General features: G+C 35.2%; 1 protein-coding gene across 2 annotated transcripts in view; it reads left to right on the plus strand.

The window, feature by feature from the left end:
• The first annotated feature begins 332 nt into the window (after positions 1-332).
• LOC133534465 (prostaglandin E2 receptor EP3 subtype) overlaps positions 333-23,694 on the plus strand; it is a 74,131-nt gene continuing 50,769 nt past the window's right edge. The window contains exons 1-3 of one of the 2 annotated variants that reach the window (XM_061873605.1): positions 333-912; positions 6,581-7,018; positions 9,944-10,120. In XM_061873605.1, the coding sequence (XP_061729589.1) occupies positions 6,752-7,018; positions 9,944-10,120 (444 nt within the window). In that variant the 5' untranslated portion in view covers positions 333-912; positions 6,581-6,751. The remainder of the gene's footprint in view (positions 913-6,580; positions 7,019-9,943; positions 10,121-23,694) is intronic. The other variant, XM_061873606.1, reaches the window with a different exon arrangement.

A 23,694-nucleotide genomic window follows, 5' to 3' on the forward strand; every position in this document is an offset into this window, starting at 1 on the left:
CATCTGTATTTTACTTTTCTCGAATTTGAAATGAAAAGTAAAATGTTTAACTCAGGTGAATGACACTATTTTAGTTTCGCACTATTGGCAAAACTACTATACATTAGCGTGTCAGTTTGACACTGTACCCCTAGTGTAACTAAATTCGATTTTGAAACGTGACGTACGCGTTTGCGTTTAGTCTCATTTTGTATTGGATTTAGAAAGAGCGCGCCAAGCGGGACGTTTTGGAAACTCAAAATCCTATACAAAATGAGACTTAACGCAAACGCGTTCGTCACGTTTCAAAATCGAATTTAGTTACACTAGGGGTACTGATAAGACAGTCGTGGTAAGGTTACTTGTTCGATTCTATTTTACAGATTTTTTGAAGTTTGGTAATTTAAACTTCAAAAAATATTAGTTAAATATTATAGATAGATGCTGGGTGTTCACTGTTCGCCGAGTAGGTTAATCGCCACATCTGACGTAGGTAATTTGTCTGACCTCCGCATAATTAATAACATAATATTAGCTTTGATTTATTTTTTAACTATACTTACAGCCAAGTGGTCCTAGACATCGGTGTTACCAACGAATCACGGGGTCAAATTATACCAAAATCAATTTCAGAGATGACACTAATACGATTTATGAACAAACAAGCAAAGAAGGTCTACAGGAGGCAGTCCCGAAAGTGTCCAGTGTGCGTCAGTCTAGCTTGACCCACCGTCCGCGCCGGCCGCCGAGGAGTGCGCTTATTGACGCAGCCCGGTTCGCGCCAAACATCCGAACGAAGTTTTAACTTCTGGTTAGAACCACGTGTTGTAATAAAGGTAGACTTTATTGAAGTTATAGTAGAAGTTAGTTATTTGGATAGTGCTAATTAGCGATTGACTTGTGACCGATAGAGTAAACTTATTTTATTCGTTGGTAAGTTCCTACTGTATTATGTACATTGTGTGATTTTAATGTACCGATTTAAGTCGCAAACACAAGTAAACCGTGAAATCCGAAAAACTCAGGCCAACATTTTTTTGGGTTCCGTAGTCAACTAGGAACCCTTATAGTTTCGCCATGTCCGTCTGTCTGTCTGTCCGAGGCTTTGCTCCGTGGTCGTTAGTGCTAGAAAGCTGAAATTTGACATGGATATATAAATCAATAAAGCCGCCAAAGTCGTAGAATAAAATCTAAAATTTTTTTTTAGGGTACCTCCACTACACGTAAAGTGGGGATCAATTTTTTTGCTTCAACCCTACAGTGTGGGATATTGTTTGAAAGGTCTTTCAAAACTAATAGGGTTCTTCAACAATTTTTTTTTGATAAAGTGAATATATTCGGAGATAATTGCTCCGAAAGAAAAAAAATGTGTCCCCCCCTCTAACTTTTGAACCATAGGTCAAAAAATATGAAATAATCGTGGAAGTAGACCGTAAGAAAGACATTAAATGAAAACTATAGCAAACATGATCAGTTTAGCTGTTTTTGAGTTATAGCAAAGTTTCCCCTTCATAGTAAAAATACGTACTATCCACAGCTCATCCCTTGGTTAATAATCTACTATACTTTAAGTTCCAGTTTAGCTTATTGTGACAGAAGAGTAACTATGGAACCCTACTCTGAGCATGGCCCGATATGGTCATGGCTGATTTTTTATAAATCTCGCACCCGGCAGTAAAGTACATAAAATATGATTCGAAACTTACACAAGTAGAGAAAGGTCATTCTTCAAACGGTAAATTTTGTACGTCCTAAGGAAAAAGGTATCAGGTCTGAAAAAAATTGATCGATTATTTTTTCATTATTTCACCACGTTTTCTTATTGGAGCACCATGCCATTGCTATTTTATTTAATGTTATAAACAATTAGTTGAAAGATAACTGACCCCCAGTGCATAGAAATTTGTTTGTAGGGAGGGGGGTCAACTATCTCTGCAGCTGTCTGTCTTAGTCTAATTGTCTTAGTTTATCTCAATTCATGTCCTGAAACATTTTGCTAGTAGTGCATGGAAGGTTTTTTAGATGGAAATGTTTTTGACAAGGTGAAAATTAGTTGACGTCATAAATTAAAAATATGCCTACAACCATGCTGGAATGCAGAGGAGTGGCTAAATACAGGGCATAACATCTTGGATCTCCGAGAGATTTCCCCGAGGTCCTACTCAACATCAAAGGTTTGATAGGATTCCTTGAGGAGTGGGGCTGGCGGGACTAGCCTACCCCTCATACCCGTCACGCAAAATTGGCGCCAGTCGTCGAGTTGCTGAAAAATCACCCGTGTTTCACTACAATATAATGCCTAAACCTTATATTTTCCGTGTATTTTTGTGTCTGTAAAAAGTCCAATTTTACTTTACGAAGTTATAAATGGAACTGACATACCTGCGCACAAAGTTAAAATGCAACAAAAACTTTTTACACAAAAAAAAACGACTTTAAAAAGGAATAAATGAAATATTATACTATTTAAATACATACCAACTGATATGTTTAAAGTCGGTGAGATGATTCAGACGTCTCGATAAATTGAATTCTTAGAAAGCAAAAAAAATACATTAAGTAATTGAAGATATTTCATGAAAAGGTTTTATTTTAAATATTAAAGTTATTTTAGCCATTTTTAAACAGAAGTCAGTAGACGAATAACATCGAATATACTCGTGCACCCGTTAATCGTATCATTCTGTAAACAGGTAACAGGACGTATCTAAATAATTACAATCGTCTAATTATACTCGTATAAATAACGTATACGATTAGTGTAGGTACAACATATCATGTAAAGGGATTTTCAGTGCATTATTGTAGGTACATTAAGTCATCATAAAATACAATCAAAAGGCACATATATATTACCCAATTTAATTGCATATATCTCGAATATATTTTATATTTACATTTATGTATACATTTACTAAGCCATTTTGCCTTCAGTAACCCATGTTTTTTTTTTTTTTGCAATACATATCTTCTGCTAAAAATGTTTATCAGGGGCAAGTGCTTAATAACAACATAACAGCTTGTTGAGCGCTGCAACTTCGATAAGCCAGATAAGCTGATGATAATACGAAAGCGGCGGAATTTGCGAACTTCTGCTACCGTGGGCATCCATGTTCATGAGTCGTGACATATGGTTATTGTATAAATGAATAGTTGAATCAGGTCAGAGCTATTATTAGAATAATTTTATTTTTTGATATTTTTATTGTTCCATAGGTGAGCTACCTTAAAGGCAAAACGGGACCCTTATAGGATCACTCGTGAGCCTGTCTGTCCGTCTGATCCGATTGAGTTAAAATTGGGTGCCCAAAGATGGACGAGTAACGTAAATAAATAAAATATAAACTATATCGGGAGACATATTAAATTACATGGCTTATTGTGAAGATTTCCTATATTTTTTAAGTAGATAGTTTAGAAGGTATTTAAGGAAATAGGCGTTAATTGACTTTCGAAATTGTCAGTTAACAGTGTGGACGATAGCAAGTACAGTCGACGTCAGACATAATTAAGTAAAATGTGTAATATAATTTAAAAACTACAATTTCTCTCTTATCTTAACTCTAAAATGAGCCTCTTCTGAACCAATTTTCTTTTTAAGTATAATTTCAGTATTTAAGTAACTTACTTCTCCATTTGAATTGCTCACGCTGTATATTGGTCACGACATCACATCGGCCCCAATCATGAAACAATAAATATAAACATTCTTATAATTCCACCAAAGACATTAAGATACGAATTCAAATTAGGTGTTGAAATGAAGATACGTCTATGTATTTAGCGCGACTACGAGTTACGTGCTACTTGTCACCAACAGTGATTTCTTTCTAATCACCTAATAATAAATCATCTAATTGGTTTGTTTATGATGTAAAATTGTAAATATAATGAAGGCAATCGCCAGTCGTTTGTATTAGTGATATGACTTTCAGTGTATTCGTAGCAAACAGAAAGCAATGTAGGTAAGAAGGAAGGTGATAAAAATATATTACAATCCAAACAAATCATCTGAAATACTAACCAAACTACGTCTTTATTGTTAGTAAAAGTTCTTTAAAAGTGGTCTTACATCTAACATGTAGCGTAGGTATGTCAGTCGTGGCAGAAAAACGTATCGAATAACACTTCGTTCACTTAAAATCCGCTGAAATATTTCAAGACGACGGAGGAACACACAATACAAAGATATTAACAATTCACATACCTATATACCTCTACATACATACATAAATATACAGCTAAAATAAGGGCCCTTCCCGTCATAGGCTAAAAAGAAGGAGTTATTATATTATGGGATTCCTATGATTCATGAGAATCATGAGTTGATAATTTCCTGTGACTTTAATTGAAAGGCACAATTACCTACACTCAAACGCAATGAGGAAAAGTGGCTTTTGTACTAATGGGCCAATTACATCCACACTCGCTATGGTCTACCTATACGGCGGGTCCACGCAAGAGTACTTTTCCATTTCATCAAATATCACCATTATCATCACATCTTTTACAACATTTGACACGTAAAAATACTTTTCACGTCAGCAGCTCGAACAAGGGTAATTATTATCATGTTAATTATCATTAACAAAAAGAAAGAAACAAAAAAAAAGTGCATACGTAATCCAACTGTATATTGACATTTGACAGTTTATAATAGACCCCCAAAATACGTCAGACCGCATCGTTCCAAACCCTACGAATCTTCATTAGTAAAAATTAATGAATGAAATAAAACCTTTAAAAATTTAATAAAACACCATATTATTTTACGTATTTTATTATACAATCAAAACAATGAACTCAAAAAAATACGCAATTGTTACGCAAAGTAAATAATTCTACTTTTAACGATCTCTACTATAGTTGACAAATAGTTGTATCCGCAAATCGGACCGTATCTTATAAACTTCTTTTTACAAAAAAAGTTGTCGATTAAACTGTCAATTGATGTTCGTTATTTTATTATTTCCGTATTGTTTTATTGAAATTTCTTTCGTTTTGTTTTATTGCGGTATATTATTTAAAAAAAAACTATTGTCTCTAATTGCCAAAAATGTTCAATGTTTAATTTTTTGGATCCTTATGATCCTTTTTTTTCGTAGGCACTAGTTTTTACGAAAGCGACTACTATCTGACCTTCCAACCCAGAGGGTAAACTAGGCCTTGTTGGGATTAGTCCGGTTTCCTCGCGATGTTGTCCTTCACCGAATAGCGACTGGTAAATATCAAATAATATTTCCTACATTAAGTTCCGAAAAACTCATTGGTACGAGCCGGGGTTTGAACCCGCGACCTCCGGATTGCAAGTTGCATGCTCTTACCGCTAGGCCACCAGCGCTTCCGATGGGCTGATACTCCGTGAAACGAAAACGATTATCAGGTCCGACATCGGGACTGATTTCGGACCCGATATCGGGAAGTGTGGATGTAATTGGCACTTAAAAGTAGAGTGATTGGTTTTTATAACGCTTACTACTGATTTAACTACAATGTGTGATTTGCCGTTTCCGTGTTTTAACCATAAATAAAATCAATTTACATTTCACCTCAGCAGCTCGAACAAGGGTAATTTGCTGCTTAACGCATTCACTGCCAGGGGGCGTGGCCTAGGAACAAACTTGTATGACGGTGAACGCATATACGCGTCGGTGGCAGTGAATGCGTTAAAAACAGTAAGCAAATTGACTACATTTTTTCATTTAAGTTTTTGAGAAAAGCACTAAACAAATGTCGGCGAGAAACGGAGTTGCCGGCCCCTATATCTACTTGTCCTGCAACCCTTCCCGGCCTCTATAGTAATGTACTATAACAGTAACGTAACTATGTATATACTCGTTAATAATAAGATGATGAAAATGATCGTTTGGTTCGCAATTAATGTTAAATCGGCAGTTAAAGGAAAGGGAATTAATAAATATTACCTACGGTAACAAATTTTGAACAGATTCTCTTTAAAAACTAATTTTTTAAACACGTTTTGCGGGTAAACGAGGTGGCCGATTCAGATATGTTATGATTTCGACCTCATTTTGATACGGGCTTAAAGATAGATCACGCTTTCATGATCAGTTCCAATGTCCAACGGTCGCCCGTGTCCGAAGCGAGGCATTTGGGTACCTAAGTACTAGCAACAGTTGTAATAAACAAAAAAGTTTGGTGTAAGTATGCGAAATGAAATGAAAGTCGAGCGTGAGATTCGCGCCAATCACCAAGACGATCGTTAAGGTCTTATAAAAACTGGTTCAAACCCATATTGCTAAATTAGAATTGACCTCCTTATTACTTTCATACTTGTATATATCTATATGTATACATATCTTCTGGATACATGCCTTTTTAGTTAGGTTGTATAAATTACTACTATAAATTACTAATGGAAAAAAACAAAACATTCAATCAATTAAATACATATGAACAAAATGAGCTCCGAAAATTGGCTATATATTCATAGGATGTTTTTTATCTACAGTACCATCGTGTTTAACATACCATTTTATTCTCCATATGGCATGTCATATGCAATTTAGATTATTTATTTAAAAAATAATAATAAATATTTTCATGAACATGACTGTCTAATGTTGAACCTTTATTTCAGAGTGCACGAGGTAGACGCAGACGAACACAGGCATACAAGCAACGTCACGGTTGAACCGTCTATATATATATATTATAATAACGGAAATGAAAACGCATAAATATTAGCAAAAAAAATCTTTGATAATGCAAACACCGTAAAGCCAAGTTGGATTTGGAGACAAATTCAAACATGGACATAACGACGTTATCACCAGAGGACTTCACCGAGTATAATTTCCTCAATGAGTCTCTTCACTTCGAGAACGGCACATCCGAGCCATGCGCCAGCCCACAAGTGGGGAAGATATTCAGTATAATTCTGAAGGTGGTGTACGTCACCGGTATCCTCGGGAATGGGATTGCCATCGTGTGCCTGAGGAAGGGAGAGAGGAGAGTGCGCAACAGAAAACATCTGCTGCTGCTTACTTCTCTAGCGTGTAACGATATCGTTGCCTTGGTAAGATTTGCTTTAATATGCTGGATTCCTGTTTGTTAAGTACTCGTATGTTTATTTTGTGTATTCGTAATTTAAGTTTCATCACACTTGCTCATAGAGGGTGATATTTCACACAGGTTTAGATGAAGAAATAGCAAAAAAATCCCTAGGGAAGCCTAAACTCACTTTTAAGCGCATGTTGCGCAAGTATTTCCTTGACAAACTTTCTTCATTGTCCTCTTAATGACCCACACTAGGTGTACTTAAAGAAATATATGAGTCAATGTATGTATGTCTATTTGTATAAGTGTATATGTAAGTTTATCAATATAACTTAAAATGCAGTATTCAGTCTTGAGTCTTGGTTAAAATTGAATTTACTAATATACTTTAAACCTACTTAAACTTTCTGGTTTAACCCATTGGTAGAGAATGTCTTCAGGCATTATATGCATCATAGTCCAGTATACCATTATGTATTGTGCAATCAAGATTAAACAAATAATAATTAAACAAGGTTATAAGTCAAAAATTTATTTGAAAGCAAGCTATAAGTAAACGAGTATTACCCACTTTAAAAATACTGATTGTTATTTATTACTTTTGCTTATGATTAAAATAGTTAAAATTTTAATGATTAAATCCCCATTTAGACGGTTCAAGATCTTACATGCGATTTTCGTCACATTTCGGGATTTGGTCAATTAACTGAATACATTGTATGTACCTACTCTGTAGTTAGCAATGTACCGAATATTGCAGCACGCATGATACAACGGTTCAAGCCTGCAATAGGCCTTAAATAGTCTATAAAATATTTTTTTACGTCAGCAGCTCGATCTAGGGTAATTTGCTGCTTAAAAACAGTGAGCAAAATCGCATCTATCAATAGGATATTTAGACTAGGTCTCATAAGTTACTCGTGAACATCGTGTACCTATAATTAGTCACCAAGTACCTTATTAAATTAGTTATTTGATTTATTTATTATATTTTGTTTGCTACACCAGTTGGTCTCTACTTATACGACAAAACCGTTCTTGTCGATGTCAATAACCAGACAGATTTGCATCCCTAACCTAAACTAAAGTTTAGGGATAAATGAGTCCTTATGTGTTACAGCAAAAATAACATAATAATATACAACGACAACAATATATACAGGGTGATCAATCCAAAACGGTCAGTATGGAGAAGTCAGCAACTATGAGAGATAACCACATCTGTTCTTAGGAAACATGGCTTCGATTTTAAATTTAATAATAAAAATACGAAACGCAATAATGCATTCGTTACCCAAAAGAATTAATCTTTGCAACCCGGGACATGGTTACCATTTTGAACGTTTACTGAAATAAAGTAATTATCTTATTGTCGGGTTTTTCTTTCAATCCTTGTGACTTAAGATACGTATTATCAACAATAACAACGAAAAAACTCGCAGAATTTATACCTAACATTGTTTACATGACTTCGAGCATGTTCGATTCCCGGTTGTGTAAGAGAGATTAAAACAAAAGATTGAATGTCATTATTATGAAATTTAAAATCGAAGCCATGTTTCCTAAGAACAGATGTGGCTATCTCTCATAGTTTCTGACTTCTCCTTACTGACCGTTTTGGATTGATCACCCTATATATGTCGACGCGCCAACGCTTGATAATTGAGTTACGACTGAATTAACATCATATTGAGCTGTATGTTTGCGAATCTATTGAAACCTGAAACTGAAGGGGCGATTAACGATTTATTGCATTATTCGTTCAATTCAAATTTGTAAGCAACCAACCAAAATAGGTTAAACACATGAGTTTTATTATGGTGTAATATTTAGAACTATTGGCTATAGAATAAGTTTTAAAAAATCGGCCATACTCAGTGTAGGGTTCCGTAGTTACCATTCTGTCAAAATAAGCTAAACGGGGGCTATTAATTAAGTATCACGTACATTACAAGTATAAGGGAGTACCTTCGCAGCGCTTGTGCGTATTTTTCCTACGCGAAAACTTTTTGCAATAACTCAAAAACGGCTGGACCGATCATGTTCGCTATAGTTTTCATTGAAAGTATTTAGCTTTAGTTTTTCTTTTCTTTTCATATTTTTTGAACCCATATTCTTGTCTATTGAAGTGTTTATTTCCGAAAATATTTACTTTATCAAAAAAGTTTGAAAACCCTTTTGAAATACCTATCCAACGACACCCCACACCATTGCGATCTAAGCGAAAAAAAAACTTTGTAAGGGAGGTACCGTGGGGGATGACTCTCATGTTCTTGCCCTCCCTTATGGCATTCTCTTTAACCCCGCTACACCACCTTATCTCAAAGAGCGTTTCAAGTATCTCTCTTCTCTATTCTTGCTCCTCCCTCATCTACTACAAAATTTTATTATAGCTCTTTTACCTTCCAGGCTGTTCGGCTGTGGAATGCTTTGCCAGTGGAATTAAGATCTGCAGCTAGTGGAGCTAGATCTCTCCCCATTTTCAAAAATCAGTTAAAACTATACTTTCTATCTCTGCCTGCTACCTAAAGGTTGTCTCGAAGAGATCGCTTTTTAGCCGCCTGTTGTTACCTGGTTCTATTTTCCTTTAAAATTTATTTGCAGTTTTACATGTATATAAATTGTTGTTGCAATAAAGAATATTTACTTACTTACCGTAAATAAAATGATTTTGTAATTTTTACTTTACCGTCCTGTCACCAAGAATGATTTATGTATCCATGCCAAATTGCAGCTTTCTAGAACTAACGATGAACAATCATTTTTATGCTATAATGATGTATAAAATAGTCCACAACCGCCATTCTCGTTACCATTGCTATCCTTAAAAACTGTTCCTTTTTTAAAAGAGGATATCAGGGCTAGCGCAGAAAAAAAATAAACACAATAGGTATTTCCTAGTGTCTTAGTTTTTGACCATATTAAATGTTGATTTTTTTGACAGGTTGGAATGATGGCGTCGATGGTGGTAGCCGAGACCATTCCGTGGGTGAGGGCGACGCGTGCCTACTGCGCCATACGTGTGGTTCTGCGTGTGTTCGGCATCGGCAGCGTTTGTATCGCCGTCACTATGGCGTTGGAGCGGTACCTGGCGCTCACCAGGCCGTTTCTCTATCAGAAGGTATGTCTGTGTATGTTAAACGGTCATATTATGAGTTTTGTTGAGAGATACCAAATTTCTAATGTGTGCGATGCGCGCCTATTGCACCATTCTCATGGTGCTACGCGTGTGCCATTAATTAGCTCTAGAGATGAAACCTTTTAAAGCCGTTTATTTTGATAATCAATACTGGTGAGTTGACAATAATATACCTTACTAGCGAATAGTGAAATGATCCTTATGTAGAGAGATCGTGTGTACATATCACGAGAGCCGCCACAGAACGAGTGGAACACTACTTTAGGCTGTTATATTGTATATATGGTAAATTATTTACCCTTTTATGCTGATAAAGAAGGATCATAGTATTTATAGAACTACGTTCCTTTATCACGTCCGGTCTTGGTCCGGACAATGTCCCCGCGTTTATAATTAAGGCATTTAAATCCCAACTATCGGGTCCTTTAGCCCATGTGTTCAATCTGGCGCTCAAGTCTGGCACCTATCCTCATAGTTGGAAAACCTCGAGAGTCACTCCAATTCTAAAGGCGGGTGACAAGTCGCGAGCCGAAAACTACCGTCCCATCGCCATCCTGAGCTCATTTGCTAAGGTTTTCGAGAGTGTCCTGCACTCTAAATTGTACACTTTAGTTGATCCTTATTTAAATGATGCGCAGCATGGGTTCAGGAAAGGCCGCTCCGTCAACACAAACCTTCTCTCGCTCGTAAACCACGTCTCGGATAAACTGGTCAAAGGATGCCAGGTTGATGTTGCATACCTTGATTTCAGGAAAGCATTTGACCAGGTTGACAACGATATCCTTTTAGAAAAACTGTCCGCAGTAGGCTTTGACCCATCACTCCTTCAATTGTTTGCCAGCTACCTGAAGGATCGTAAACAATTCGTTCGGCTCGGTTGCTTTGACTCCGATCTGTGCCCAACAAGATCTGGTGTTAGTCAGGGATCCTTGCTAGGTCCCTTTCTCTTCACTATTATGGTGAATGATCTTTCGACCTGTCTGGTTTCCGGTAAACTTCTATTATATGCCGATGACATAAAAGTCATGGTAGATATCAAAACCCCGTCAGATTGCCAGGACATGCAGCATAACCTGGATGCGATATATCGATGGAGCGTTAAAAACCGCCTTTCCCTTAATGTGGCCAAGTGCCATGTCATGAGTTTCACCCGGGCTAGGCTGGGCATACTCTCGAACTACCTCATCGATTGCAAGTCTATATCCCGCACTCATTCTATGAAGGACCTGGGGGTGCTCTTTGATCCTGGTCTTACATTTCATGACCATATACGCTCTCTGGTTGCAGAAGGGTTTAAGCGCTTGGGGTTTGTTACACGTAACTGCAAAGACTTTAAGCATGTTGGTGTCTTCAAAGTTTTATACTCTGCTCTGGTACGATCCAAACTGGAAGCAAGCTCGTGCGTATGGAGCCCATACGAGACGACCTACATGCTTATGCTTGAGAAGGTTCAAAAATGTTTTCTGCGTACTCTCTTCAAGAAAATGTACGGGTACTATCCGTTCATGTATCCGACGGCTTACTTGCAGGGTGCGCTAGGATACAATGCACTAGCGACGCGCAGACTGTTCGACCAGCTGGTAACAGTGCTTCGTATCCTGCGCGGTCGTCTGGACTGTCCTGAGTTAGTTGGCGAGGCATGTCGACTATTTGTCCCAGACGGGCGTGCCCGGTTTCGTGCTGACCGCCTGCGCCTCTTCGCGGTCCCTCCCGCCCGCACGGTCTCGCGGCGCAACTCGCCCGTTTGTCGAGCGTTGCACACGCTCAATAAGCTCGCTGCTGTGCAACACTCCTGCGATTTGTTTGCGGACGGCTGGACGGTTATTGAGAAAGATTGTTTAAAAATATGCGAGTTACTGACCTGATTTAATTATTTAAATGTTTAATGTATTTTATGACATGACGTGTAGCTTATTTTTATTAGTATTTTTTAACATATATAATTATAATGACCTTAATTATAAGAAATGTAATGTCTTAGGCTAGCCCTGTATTGTTACATTTTGTGGTTACTTGAATAAATCATAAATCATAATCATAAATCATAAATCACAATAAAAGGAAATCTCTTGGCTTGTCTTAGGTACGTAGACAAGTAGTAAGATAAATATTACTAAGTAATATTAACAAAATAGCTCTATTAACATAAATCCTGACTCTTCTATTATTAGGCAATATTACAGGTAGTTTTCTGGAGCACAGATAATTTTTACGAATAGCATATTCACTTGTGTATTACATATATTACTATTAGAATAGATGTCGTATTAGAATTAATTTATTAAGGTTAGTACGCACCACGTATTTTATTTGTTTGTTCGGCTCATCTGAACAAGTTGACGACTTGAACATGAATCAGAATAACTTAAATAAGTTTTTCACTTCAACAGCTCGAACAAGGGTAATTTGCTGCTTAAAAACAGTGAGCAAAATCGCATTTTGCTCACTGAGTGAGACATAATAACATCCATATTAGCTTTATGTTAGCTAGTGGAATTGACTTTTAAATGATGATTTTGAGTAGGTAATACATTTTTTATTACGTTCATTTGGATTTGATTTGGTTTGATTTTTTTGGTATTTCATAGTAATTGTTTTTCTCGCGTTAGTGTGGTGAAAAATATGTGTTTTACTCGGAGGCAAAGTTTGTTTAACCCTCGTGCCTTGAAACCCTCGCAACGCACAAGATTCCACTTCTCGAATCACTCGCTACGCTCGTTAGACAACAAACTTTGGCCCCTTGCAAAATAAATAACTATTCCATAAATTAACGAATTAAAATCAAATATTACAAAACTCTATTTGTTTAATACCTAATATTTTCTAGTCATAGTTATTATGTTTGAAACAACGTGTAGGTATATATTCGGTTGAAGTAGGTAAAACAAAAACCCAATTCGATTTCATCTCATCCGCTTTCCGCCCTTCAGCTCGCCGTAAACATTCAGCAATGTCCGGGGCGAACGCGGCACATGATGTGACACCCGTTGCTCTGCTGACCTTATCGTCGGCCCTACTTGTTATACCTACCTTTAATACAGGTGGACTTCCAGATTAGAAATTATTCGTCTGCAAGAAGACAAAGATGACTTTTATTACTTACGCAGCTTTATTTACTGTGCCTAGTGCCTGCCTAATTTACCAACACTATTCAACCTGTTATGAAACGCACAGCTGTACACATTATGTTAGTATTGGTAAGAACTCGAGTCTTTTGAGTCTAAATTAAAGACATTTCTCTCTCTACTTGTTTTTACGAGACTCAGAGCTTTAAAAACTTTTGAGTCTTTTCAGTCCCGAGTCGAGTCCCTTATTGAGTCTTTTTTAAGCGCAACTCAAAATAACTCGAATCTCCGAATAATGCCTCAGTCAACAATTTTATAGGTTTTATCTAAACAACAGTAAAGGAAATAGGCGTTATTGTATGATTTATGTTATGTACATCCATGAATTTTACATAAAGACAAGGCATTTCGAAGTTATTTGGAAAAAAAAATACAAGTTCTCCGAAAAGGACTCAAGTCTCTACAAAAGACTTGAGTCTCTAATAAGTTGAAAAGAACTCGAGTTTCGTCTTAATTATATAAGTCTGAAAAACTGAGTCGAGTCTTAAAGCAGAGGACTCAAAGAACTCGAGTCTTAACCAACACTAGTACACATCTAAGTAATTAATTATTTTAGGAATCGTTCCCTTGATTTTGGGCGAAAACAGTAAAACAAACTAATACGGTGAAATGGATGAAAGGGAGATTAAATCAGTATCACTCATCATGGTCAGTATCACTAGTAGTCTACAATATAACCAGCATTCAAGACAAAGGTAGCTAGCAGTTCGTCGTAGTATTAGCTTTCAAATTCTGGGTTAGATTTTTTAAAGATTGCGAACTTTAAGGGGGAAATAGTGATCGTCCATACAAAAATAGGAAACGTTTTTTAACTTAAATTAAATATTTGCCATTCTCCATGATTTTTTAGTATGTTATTGACACAATGAAAAACTAGATTTATAGGTTTTTTTTCTAAATTTACAAAACAAAAAAATCTTTTTAATTTTTTAAAAACCTATAAACCTAGCATATATTATATTAATTAAAGCGATCGACATCAAAATCAAAGTGATTTGTTAAGAATTAGTTAGTGGTAAACGTTTTCTCCCGAAATAGAATTTCATAGAAAAAGTACCTCGCTAGGACCTTATTTCGCTAGGATCGCAAAGCTATTCTTTCCTCTTAAGTTTATTTTGATATATTTCTGGGGGCACGGCAGTGCCCCCACCAAGTCGAGCAAAAAAGCATCACGGCCGTACCATCCTTTTCTCGAAGCAATTCAGACCATTTTCGACCCCCTGTAACTTCGTTGTGGATAAAACTAGAAGACTGAAATTTTCAGTAACCATGCAGGCATTGTAAAGACACGGTATATTTCAAATTTCATTCAATTTGAACCAGTATTTTAAGAATTATAACGGGTCAAATTTCTTAATTTTGTCACTCACTGACTCACCGATCATCAAAATTCTAAGGCACTTCTAGCAGACCTAGAAGTTTCAAATTTGGAATATAAGTAGTGATTGGTGTATGAATCAAGGAAAAACTAAAAAATCTAGAAAAGACCGCAAAGAAAATTAAGCCCATACAGCCAAGTCTTCAGTTAAATTTTTCAATATTGGCTTTATTCGTAACGATATTTGGCCGATACTTGGCCATCGCACTAAATAATTGAATTTACATGTGTTTTCAGGCGATTGAATTTACACGTGTTTTCAGGCGATGGCCAAGTCTCAATATATTTATATAAAACATTAAAGAATTTTAATATTGATATGCGTCACAATAAGATGCTGTTAATTATTACGTAACAACTTAATGCTTCGAGTACGGAGATTCCAGACACAATTGATTTTCAATTGTTATGGAACACGATCGTGGTCTTAGAGACTGGACGTATTAAGACAGAAAGTCGCTTAAGTAGAGACTGAATAAATTAATAACCGATTTGGTATTACATGGATCTCACAACTTTTTACCGCAGAGACTTGGTTTTTTTGACAAGTATTGTTTTTGATGGGATACCAATTTACCATACGGATTTAGATTAGAATCATAAATATAACTTTTATCATATTATCCTAAACCTCCGTCAATATTTTTATACTATTTTTCTAAATATGGCGGAGGTTATCACGATGCCAGTGCCATACCTACCACCCAAATGGCGCTTTGTCTCAGCACCTCACACCGCCAATGCACGGTTATATTATTGCTATCAGTAATCCAACTGAGTATTTCGAGTTAGAATTATCAGCCTTACAATATTTTTAGACGTAATCTAAGCCGGATCTCCACATTCAGCTAAGCGGGTGAAGTATGCACTATGTGCATAATGTTCTAAGCACACAATTATGTATTGTTAAGGGAGTAAGCTCATGTCTACATCACCCACTTATAAACATAAATTTCTGATAGGTACTGTTCGTATATTAGAAACACACATAAAATACAAAATTACCTATCATTACATTAAAGTATTGCTAGCAATCCCTCTTTTCGATGTCGTCGCATATAACATGCATTCTGAATATTGAAAATAGACACGTCTTCGGTTTCTTGCGTCAGATCTTTTAATTTTACATCTCGCAACCAATGAATTTCTTGAACCGAGTATCAAATAAAGATACTTGAGATTTCGTGACAAATCGAGATGTGCGAGTAACTGCATACAAGGTGTAATAAAACTGGTTGGGATCCGTTTAATATTCGGTATTCACTACGAATTTTTGGCCTTAGTATGGAGAGTCGGCCGACTTAAACAACCTGCCTATAGAACAAAATAAATTGTTTTCGCGTCAAAATAATTTTTCTTCTAGAGTGTAATCGTTAAGTGTTTACATGCGATTATTCCGGAAATACAGGCTGTTTATTTAGTCACCTGCAATCATTTACGGGGTGGATATATAGGTCATACTGAGCCACTTTTACTATGGGACCAACCCTGAAATCGCGAATTTTTTTTGCCTGTTTCATACATTTTGGCTGTCTGACCTTGACATTTTCAATGGGAGTGTAAATTTTTTATCACCTGTATATCAAATACCAAAAAACTTTAAACTGACATCGAAAGCAAGTACGTTACCCAACAAGCAAAATTACATCAATAACTTTTTAAAATAAAATTATATATATCCAAAGTGTTAAGTTTTGAACGCCCTTGTACATTAAGTACCACGTTCGCTACGTGGTTTATTTTGTCTACAATAAGAGATAGAAATATCATTACTTGTTTACATGATTATTCTTCAATAAAGTAATAAAAAAAAACGATTTCCGAATCATCGTTAATTCATAACGGCTTAAATACTGGGCCTTTTAAACTAAACTCTCAGCGTACCACTTACTAAATGTATAGGACCGTTTAAACTTAATTTAACGTAGGTACCCAACTAGCAAAACAGTCCTATAAGAATTGATTTACTCAGCCTGTAATCGTATAACAGCCGAGTTACGGTTGTTAAAACATCACTATATCGTATAATAGCGGTTACCACGATTATTTAGTGATTTTTGTTAATTTGTGTTATAATCATGTCGTATAAACGTCTACAGCACTTTCATTCCACTTTTAAACAAATGCTGAGTTAGCGCGACTAAATCACTTATATTCAGCACTATTGTTGTATAGAAATCATATAACAGCTATAGAATAGCAAATTGCCTGAATAAGGCGCTTTAATACAACTGAGTGTTACCCAATTGTCTTTTGTGTTGCTAGCTAAAAGCCGAGTAAAAGCATTCCAATAACTATTTGACAATAATGCAATAATATAAATTTACTCAGCGTAAAGTACTTTTAAAGAGTTTTGAACTACATTAACAGCACAAGTCAGCCATTTTGTCGTTTAGTTTCAATTTATACGTGGTAATTTTGCTAATAAAATCGATAGGAATAAGTGGAAGAGACTTAAAAGAAGCATTAATTTCCGTAGAAAAGTTTAAAACACATTAAATCAGATAGTATACTCAGCAATAATTTTGGTTCTTCGACTTGAGGAACCCTAAATCAATTAACATGGCCGCATCGTGTGCTATAAATGTAGCAGTAAACACAGTTACTCGATTTAAATATTTTAAATCGAATAAATGAGATATAACAGAAACTAGATCGTGTAAGCAAATCTTTACTTATTTTAATTAATAAATAATAAATAAATAAAAATAAAAATAAAAATTATTTATTCTCAGACAATTAATATAGTCCATATTTGTTAGTATCAACTTACAACCTATGTTATGTTACCTTCCGCACAATAAATTACAGAAATTAAATTAGGTAACTTTAGATTGCTGGTTATCTTGGCCGATTTACCGAACTGCACGTTTGTGAACGTGCAGTTCGGTTTAATTAATATTTTATTATTTCAATTTAAGTAAATAGGCGGCCCATGATCAAGTGCCTTTGGTTTTCACACTAAAGTATTATTTCGCACTAAGTTTTACTGTATTACGTGTACTAACTGACGGTATAAACTTATGTACACATTGATGGTAAGAACGTCATGGACGACATCAGTAAAAAATCATTAAATACCTTTTTGTTCCTTAATCTTGTCGTTTAATCGTTTACCTGATATATGTTTTTAGCACATATTGAATAAAATCATTTTCACGTCAGCAGCAGGAACAAGGGTAATTTGCTGCTTAAAAACAGTGAGCAAAATCGCATTTTGCTCACTGAGTAAGACAAAATAACATTCAAGTGACCTTCATATTCGAATGTCATTTCAACGTGCGGGGCCTAATACAAGTTCGAAGTATTTGGATTCTATTGTCTTTATCCCTTTCACGTCATTAGCAAAGAGAAAGAGACAAAAAAGTGCATATGTAATTCAACGATATATTGACGGTTTATAATAGACCCCCGAAATAAGTCAGACCGCATCGTTCCAAAATACCCTACGAGTCTTCATTCGTAATAATTAATTAATGAAATTAAAGTTTAAAATTTAATAAAAATACCATATTTTACGTATTTTATTATACAATCAAAACAATGTACTTATACAAATTTACGCAATTGTTACGCAGTAAATAATTCTACTTAACGACTTTTAACGATCTCTACTATAGTTGACAAATAGTAGTATCCGCAATTCGGACCAGATCTCACAAAGTTTTTTTTAACAAACAAAAGTTGACGATTGAACTGTCAATTGATGTACGTTAATTAATTATTTTCGTATCATTATATTGAAAATTCTTTCGTTTTGTTTTATTGCGGTAATTAAAGTTAATTGTTAGAATACCTTCAGAAAACATGAGTGAAATAGTGATGAAGACGGATTACATTTTTCAGGTTGTATTTTTTAATGGCTGACTGGCGTGAAATTTTTTGTGTACTACACGAGATCAAAGTTATTTACATCTCGTGCGCTTTTGAGTCCCTTACTACGCTCAAGATTCTAAATTAGATTCACTCGCTACGCTCGTGAATCTATTATAGAATCTTTCGCTTGCACGGGACTCAAAATAAGCACTCGAAGAAATATCAAACTTTGCTCTCTTGTTGTACAAATAACTATTCCTTCACTCTTATACATTTAAAATGCCGAGTAAAAGCAATTTGGCAGCTTTTACGTAACATATTTGCCGGGATAAAGCAGTGTGGCTGCATTTATAGAACGAATAATCGAATTAAGGCGCTATTGTTGCTATTAAAACACTAGAAGTGTTTTTATCCACTTTTACTCAAATCTTAGCATCGGTTTGCTTCTTATACAGTGCTTACTCTAGTTTTATAACACTCAAGTTTGTATAAAATGCGCCTTTTTCGCTTCGAGTCAACGTTTACAGGACTTTTTTTCGAGTGTTGTTATATTGTTTATAGCATCAAAAGCGAAAATAAATACGTGCTCTCGACTTTTATATAATTTGCTAGTTGGGTACTTTAGATATTAATTAAATGATTTTTGATATCTTTTATATGTACAAAATAATCGCCTGTAACAGATACTTTTGGACACAAACTGTAGAGATGTATAATCAGACAAGTCACAACGATTTTGATAGCACACGCAGTGCAAGTGATATTTTTACGTCATAAATTTCATAGAGGATTGACGTTTAAAATAACACTTGCACTGCGTGTGCTATCAAACTCGTTGCAGAGTTGTCTTGGACTGACTTTATTTCTGTTTGGAAAATTATTCCAAGGTGGCTACTGATGCTGACTGTACATATAATAAAACTACCATACCCACACGATGTAATTTTACTTCAATTAACTGTAAGAACGGGACGGGAGCCTGTATTAGACGGTGGTAAAGTTACAATACTGGCGACAAAACTATTTTTGTCCCTCGCGCGTCAGGCTGACGCGTGTCCTTGTGCGACTTAGCAAAGTCTTAATTAAGCAATTACTGTAACACTGCGATCGTGGACAGTGGCATTGTTTATTGTAGCTCCACACGAAGCTTTCGGAACGGTAAGTTTTCTGACCCCAAGAATATTACAAAAGTCCTTTTTATTAAAAAGGTTTAAGAGACCGTTATCAATTTTAGTCGCAAAAATGTCAAATTGATAGATTTAGCGCATGAAATTGTAAACCTTTTGTTAATAATTAGAAATAACAAGTATTGGTTTCTATTAGCATGTCTTGTTATCTTTCATTATTTATTTTTTTGAGAACAGACTCACTTAATTATTAATGATGTTTTTTTTCTGATAGACGTTTAGGTAAACGCGCGTAAAGTCGTGATTTTGTCCATCTTATTTGTAAACTTCGTAAAGTTTGGACTACTAAAAATGGTAATTTTGTATTACACATATCCTGTACTTTAACGTTAATAAACTACATTTTCGTTATTATACATTTGAAGTAGTGTAATTTCAACGTAATTTTGATACTTAAACAATCTACAACATTTGCTGAAACTGTTCTTATACATCATTTTGTATAATTTACTACCATAATTTTTTGATGACTTTTCAAAAACTGTCCCTTCTCGTCACATATTAACGAGGACACACGCTTGCGACCTCATTAATAAAAGGCAAGATGAAAAAACATGCTAATAGAAACCAATACTTGATATTTAGATATTACATAACAAAAGGTGTACAATCTCAACGACTAAATCTATCAATTTTACATTTTTGCTCTAAAATCGTTACCGGGCTCTTAAGGTCCGAACTGGCAAAAATCGTCTTACGTACTAAATGAATGGCGCCTTGGGTTTGGAGTTGTCTCGATGAGTATTAGTTATATGTGGAAAGAAAAGTACAGTCAGCGATAAAGTCTTGTACCAAAAATTAAATTTTAGCCAAAATTTTTGTATTGATACGTACAATATACAATTGTATTGTGTTATGTTGTATTGTATTGTAGTATTGCTCGCAGACGTATCTGCTTGATAAAAAAATGGTTTATTTATAGGTACATATATATATGTTCGTATAAATTCCTTGTCCAATATTTGTGCCATTACGTGACACCGTTTTTATTTGCCGTATATATCTTCAGATGAATCCGAGACCGCTGTTGGCAAAGTCCTAACCTCGACCATGAAACATTTCCAATAGACTTTTATCGCTTTCCTACACTTCCGCGTTTCATATCAAACAACTTCACCCTTGTTTTTCTCCAGTTGTATTGTAGCCAGTTTTACTCGCTAACTTGTTCACAAGGCCAACTAAAACTAACTTTTCTTATTACAAACTTTGTTAATTATGTAAATTCGGCACTTCCTTTATAATAAAATAAGATGCAACTGACAGATATTTCGTATTCAGTTAAGGCCTTTTGAGTATTGTTAAGAGTTTTTTGTAAACAAATGCTGAATGTTTAATCAACTTAAATAATTGAAGTTTACAGTTATAGCGCGTTACCACAAAAAGCGAAGTCTAACATTTCGACTGGTTAGAACGTTTTTAGGGTTCCGTAGCCAAATGGCAAAAAACGGAACCCTTACAGATTCGTCATGTCCGTCTGTCTGTCCGTTTATGTCACAGCCACTTGTTTCCGAAACTATAAGAACTATACTGTTCAAACTTAGTAAGCAGATGTATTCTATAAACCGCATAAAGATTTTCACACTAAAATAGAAAAAAAAAACACTAAATTTTAGGGGTTCCCCATACTTAGAACTGAAACTCAATTTTTTTTTCATCAAACGCATACGTGTGGGTTATCTATGGATAGGTCTTCAAAAATGATATTGAGGTTTCTATTATCATTTTTTTCTAAACTGAATAGTTTGCGCGAGAGACACTTCCAAAGTGGTAAAATGTGTGTGTGTCCCCCTGTAACTTCTAAAATAAGAGAATGATAAAACTAAAAAAATATATGATGTACATCACCATGCAAACTTCTACCGAAAATTGGTTTGAACGAGATCTAGTAAGAAGTTTTTTTTTAATACGTCATAAATGGTACGGAACCCTTCATGGGCGAGTCCGACTCGCACTTGGCCGCTTTTTTTGTTATTATATTTGTACTGATTTCTCTTGTCATAGGTACCTTCCTAAGTAGGCACAACACTTGCCGTTTCCTCAAAAATTCAGGAAATAGGGGAAATGGTCAATAAGCGAACAGGCATCAGGCATACAGTAGATTCTTATGTATACCACAAAAATTAATGTACGTACTTAAATAGAGATACACCGTAGTTTTCCAAAACTAGAACCTTTTGTGCTATATGGGTCCCATTATTTTAGAATTTTACAGTTCTATAAAACAAATTCGACATATATGTATGTATCCCATTAATGCTAATCAGATCCAACCGGACGTGGTAGGTATCAATAAAGCCAAAGATTTACCTACAGTATTGCAAATATATTTTAATAGCTTTACGACTTTGTAATTGAAACCCTTTGCTTGCTCGTCACGCGCAGTTTCTGATTCACAACATTATTGCTGTCCAGTGTGCCGCCAGTTAGCCCGATCACGCAAATGTATACTTATATGTTTAGACGTCATATCAGCATATCATAAGTTCTGTACAGATCGTACTTCGTACTCTACATAACTTCTACTTTATTATTACTATGTTACAGAAAAAATAAATTAGTAAGTACCTATTACCTCCAGCACTAATTGCAGATGTAGCTAAGTGAACTGAAGAAGTTGCGATATAGACGATGAGTAAATAAGAAACATAGTGTTCGTAATATGCTTTACCTCTAAAACCAATACAATGTACCTATGTCATAACGAATAAATATATCAATCAATCAATCAATCAATCAATCAAGAAATAATACCGATCCTGTGAGCATATTATAGAGCGTTGAATCTATCCTATCCTATTGTAAGTAGTTTTATGCTTAAAATGAAATCTCATACTTGTAACACCAAAATGTTAAATACATTCTCTCCTTTTAATTAATTAGTTTGGAAAAAAATATTTTTAAGATTAATAAGGTCGTCAATTTAATATGAAGGTCGACTCGACAGTATTTTGGCGGTCATACACTGATGTTGCACTGTTGTCGAGATGAGGCGCCAGTGCAATTACCGCTTTGTCCTTGGTCTAATATATGGTCTTGTTTTTTCATACAACATAAACATTAATGAACAAGAAATGTATCCTCTGGAGTTGCAGGTGTGCATATGTACATAGGATAAAGAGACTGCTTGCCATCAGGCCGGCCGTATGGTTGTTTGCCACCAACGTAGTATAAAAAATATGTTATATCAAACATTTCCCGAGCCTCTACCCTTATGAAACCAAGGCGTAAAATGGAAAGAGCGCATTTAGTTTTTATTCCTCGTAAAACTGACATCAAGCTTTGTTCTCGTATGTAGCAAAATATTTGATACCCACCTATATACCTCATTCGTGATTTAGAGTGATTGATTTGTCTGTTTTAATGTTATGATGTTCACGTAGATGTTTTATACGTTTTTAAGTACTAGGTATTGTTTAAAACAAACCAGTCAAGGGCGAGGGTTCCGTACAAACTTTCAATTGTCTAATGTAACTATAATCACGAAAGACTTTTGACCAGACGTATATTAAGCATAATTGTGTACCGCGTCGTCTATTGGCAAATTGGCTAACTAATTTGCGCGGACTGTGATTTTTCAGGGATAATTCTTCATTACATTTTCTTTTAAACTTTCCACTATGAACAATTAATAAAAAAATGTTTTGTAATGTTTGATTTTAGCTCTTTCAAATAATACCCCACTTTACCTAATAACTAGACTTTGAAATTTTGCCCCCTCTTTATATTGGGCATTTTCCATAATTATTCAATAATAAAAAAACACTTCCAATGTGTCTGGATTAGCGTTGGTCATAACTATTCCAAAATTTGAAATAGATAGCTAAAGTAATTCTATAGAAATTTAGCAATGTGACAGACAGACGGACGGACAGAGTCGTAGCATAAGGAAGGAAGTACTGGAAAATCTTAGTGTTTCTGCTTTGTAAGTTCATCTGATTTCATATATATGTATGTATATGTAAGTATTATGTATTTGTATCAATATTATTTATATTTATTTATATATGTATATTTATGTTTGTGTATTTCTTATGATTGTATTGTGTTCGT

Source organism: Cydia pomonella, chromosome 2 (assembly GCF_033807575.1).
Source record: "Cydia pomonella isolate Wapato2018A chromosome 2, ilCydPomo1, whole genome shotgun sequence".
NCBI classification, from domain to species: Eukaryota; Metazoa; Arthropoda; class Insecta; order Lepidoptera; family Tortricidae; genus Cydia; species Cydia pomonella.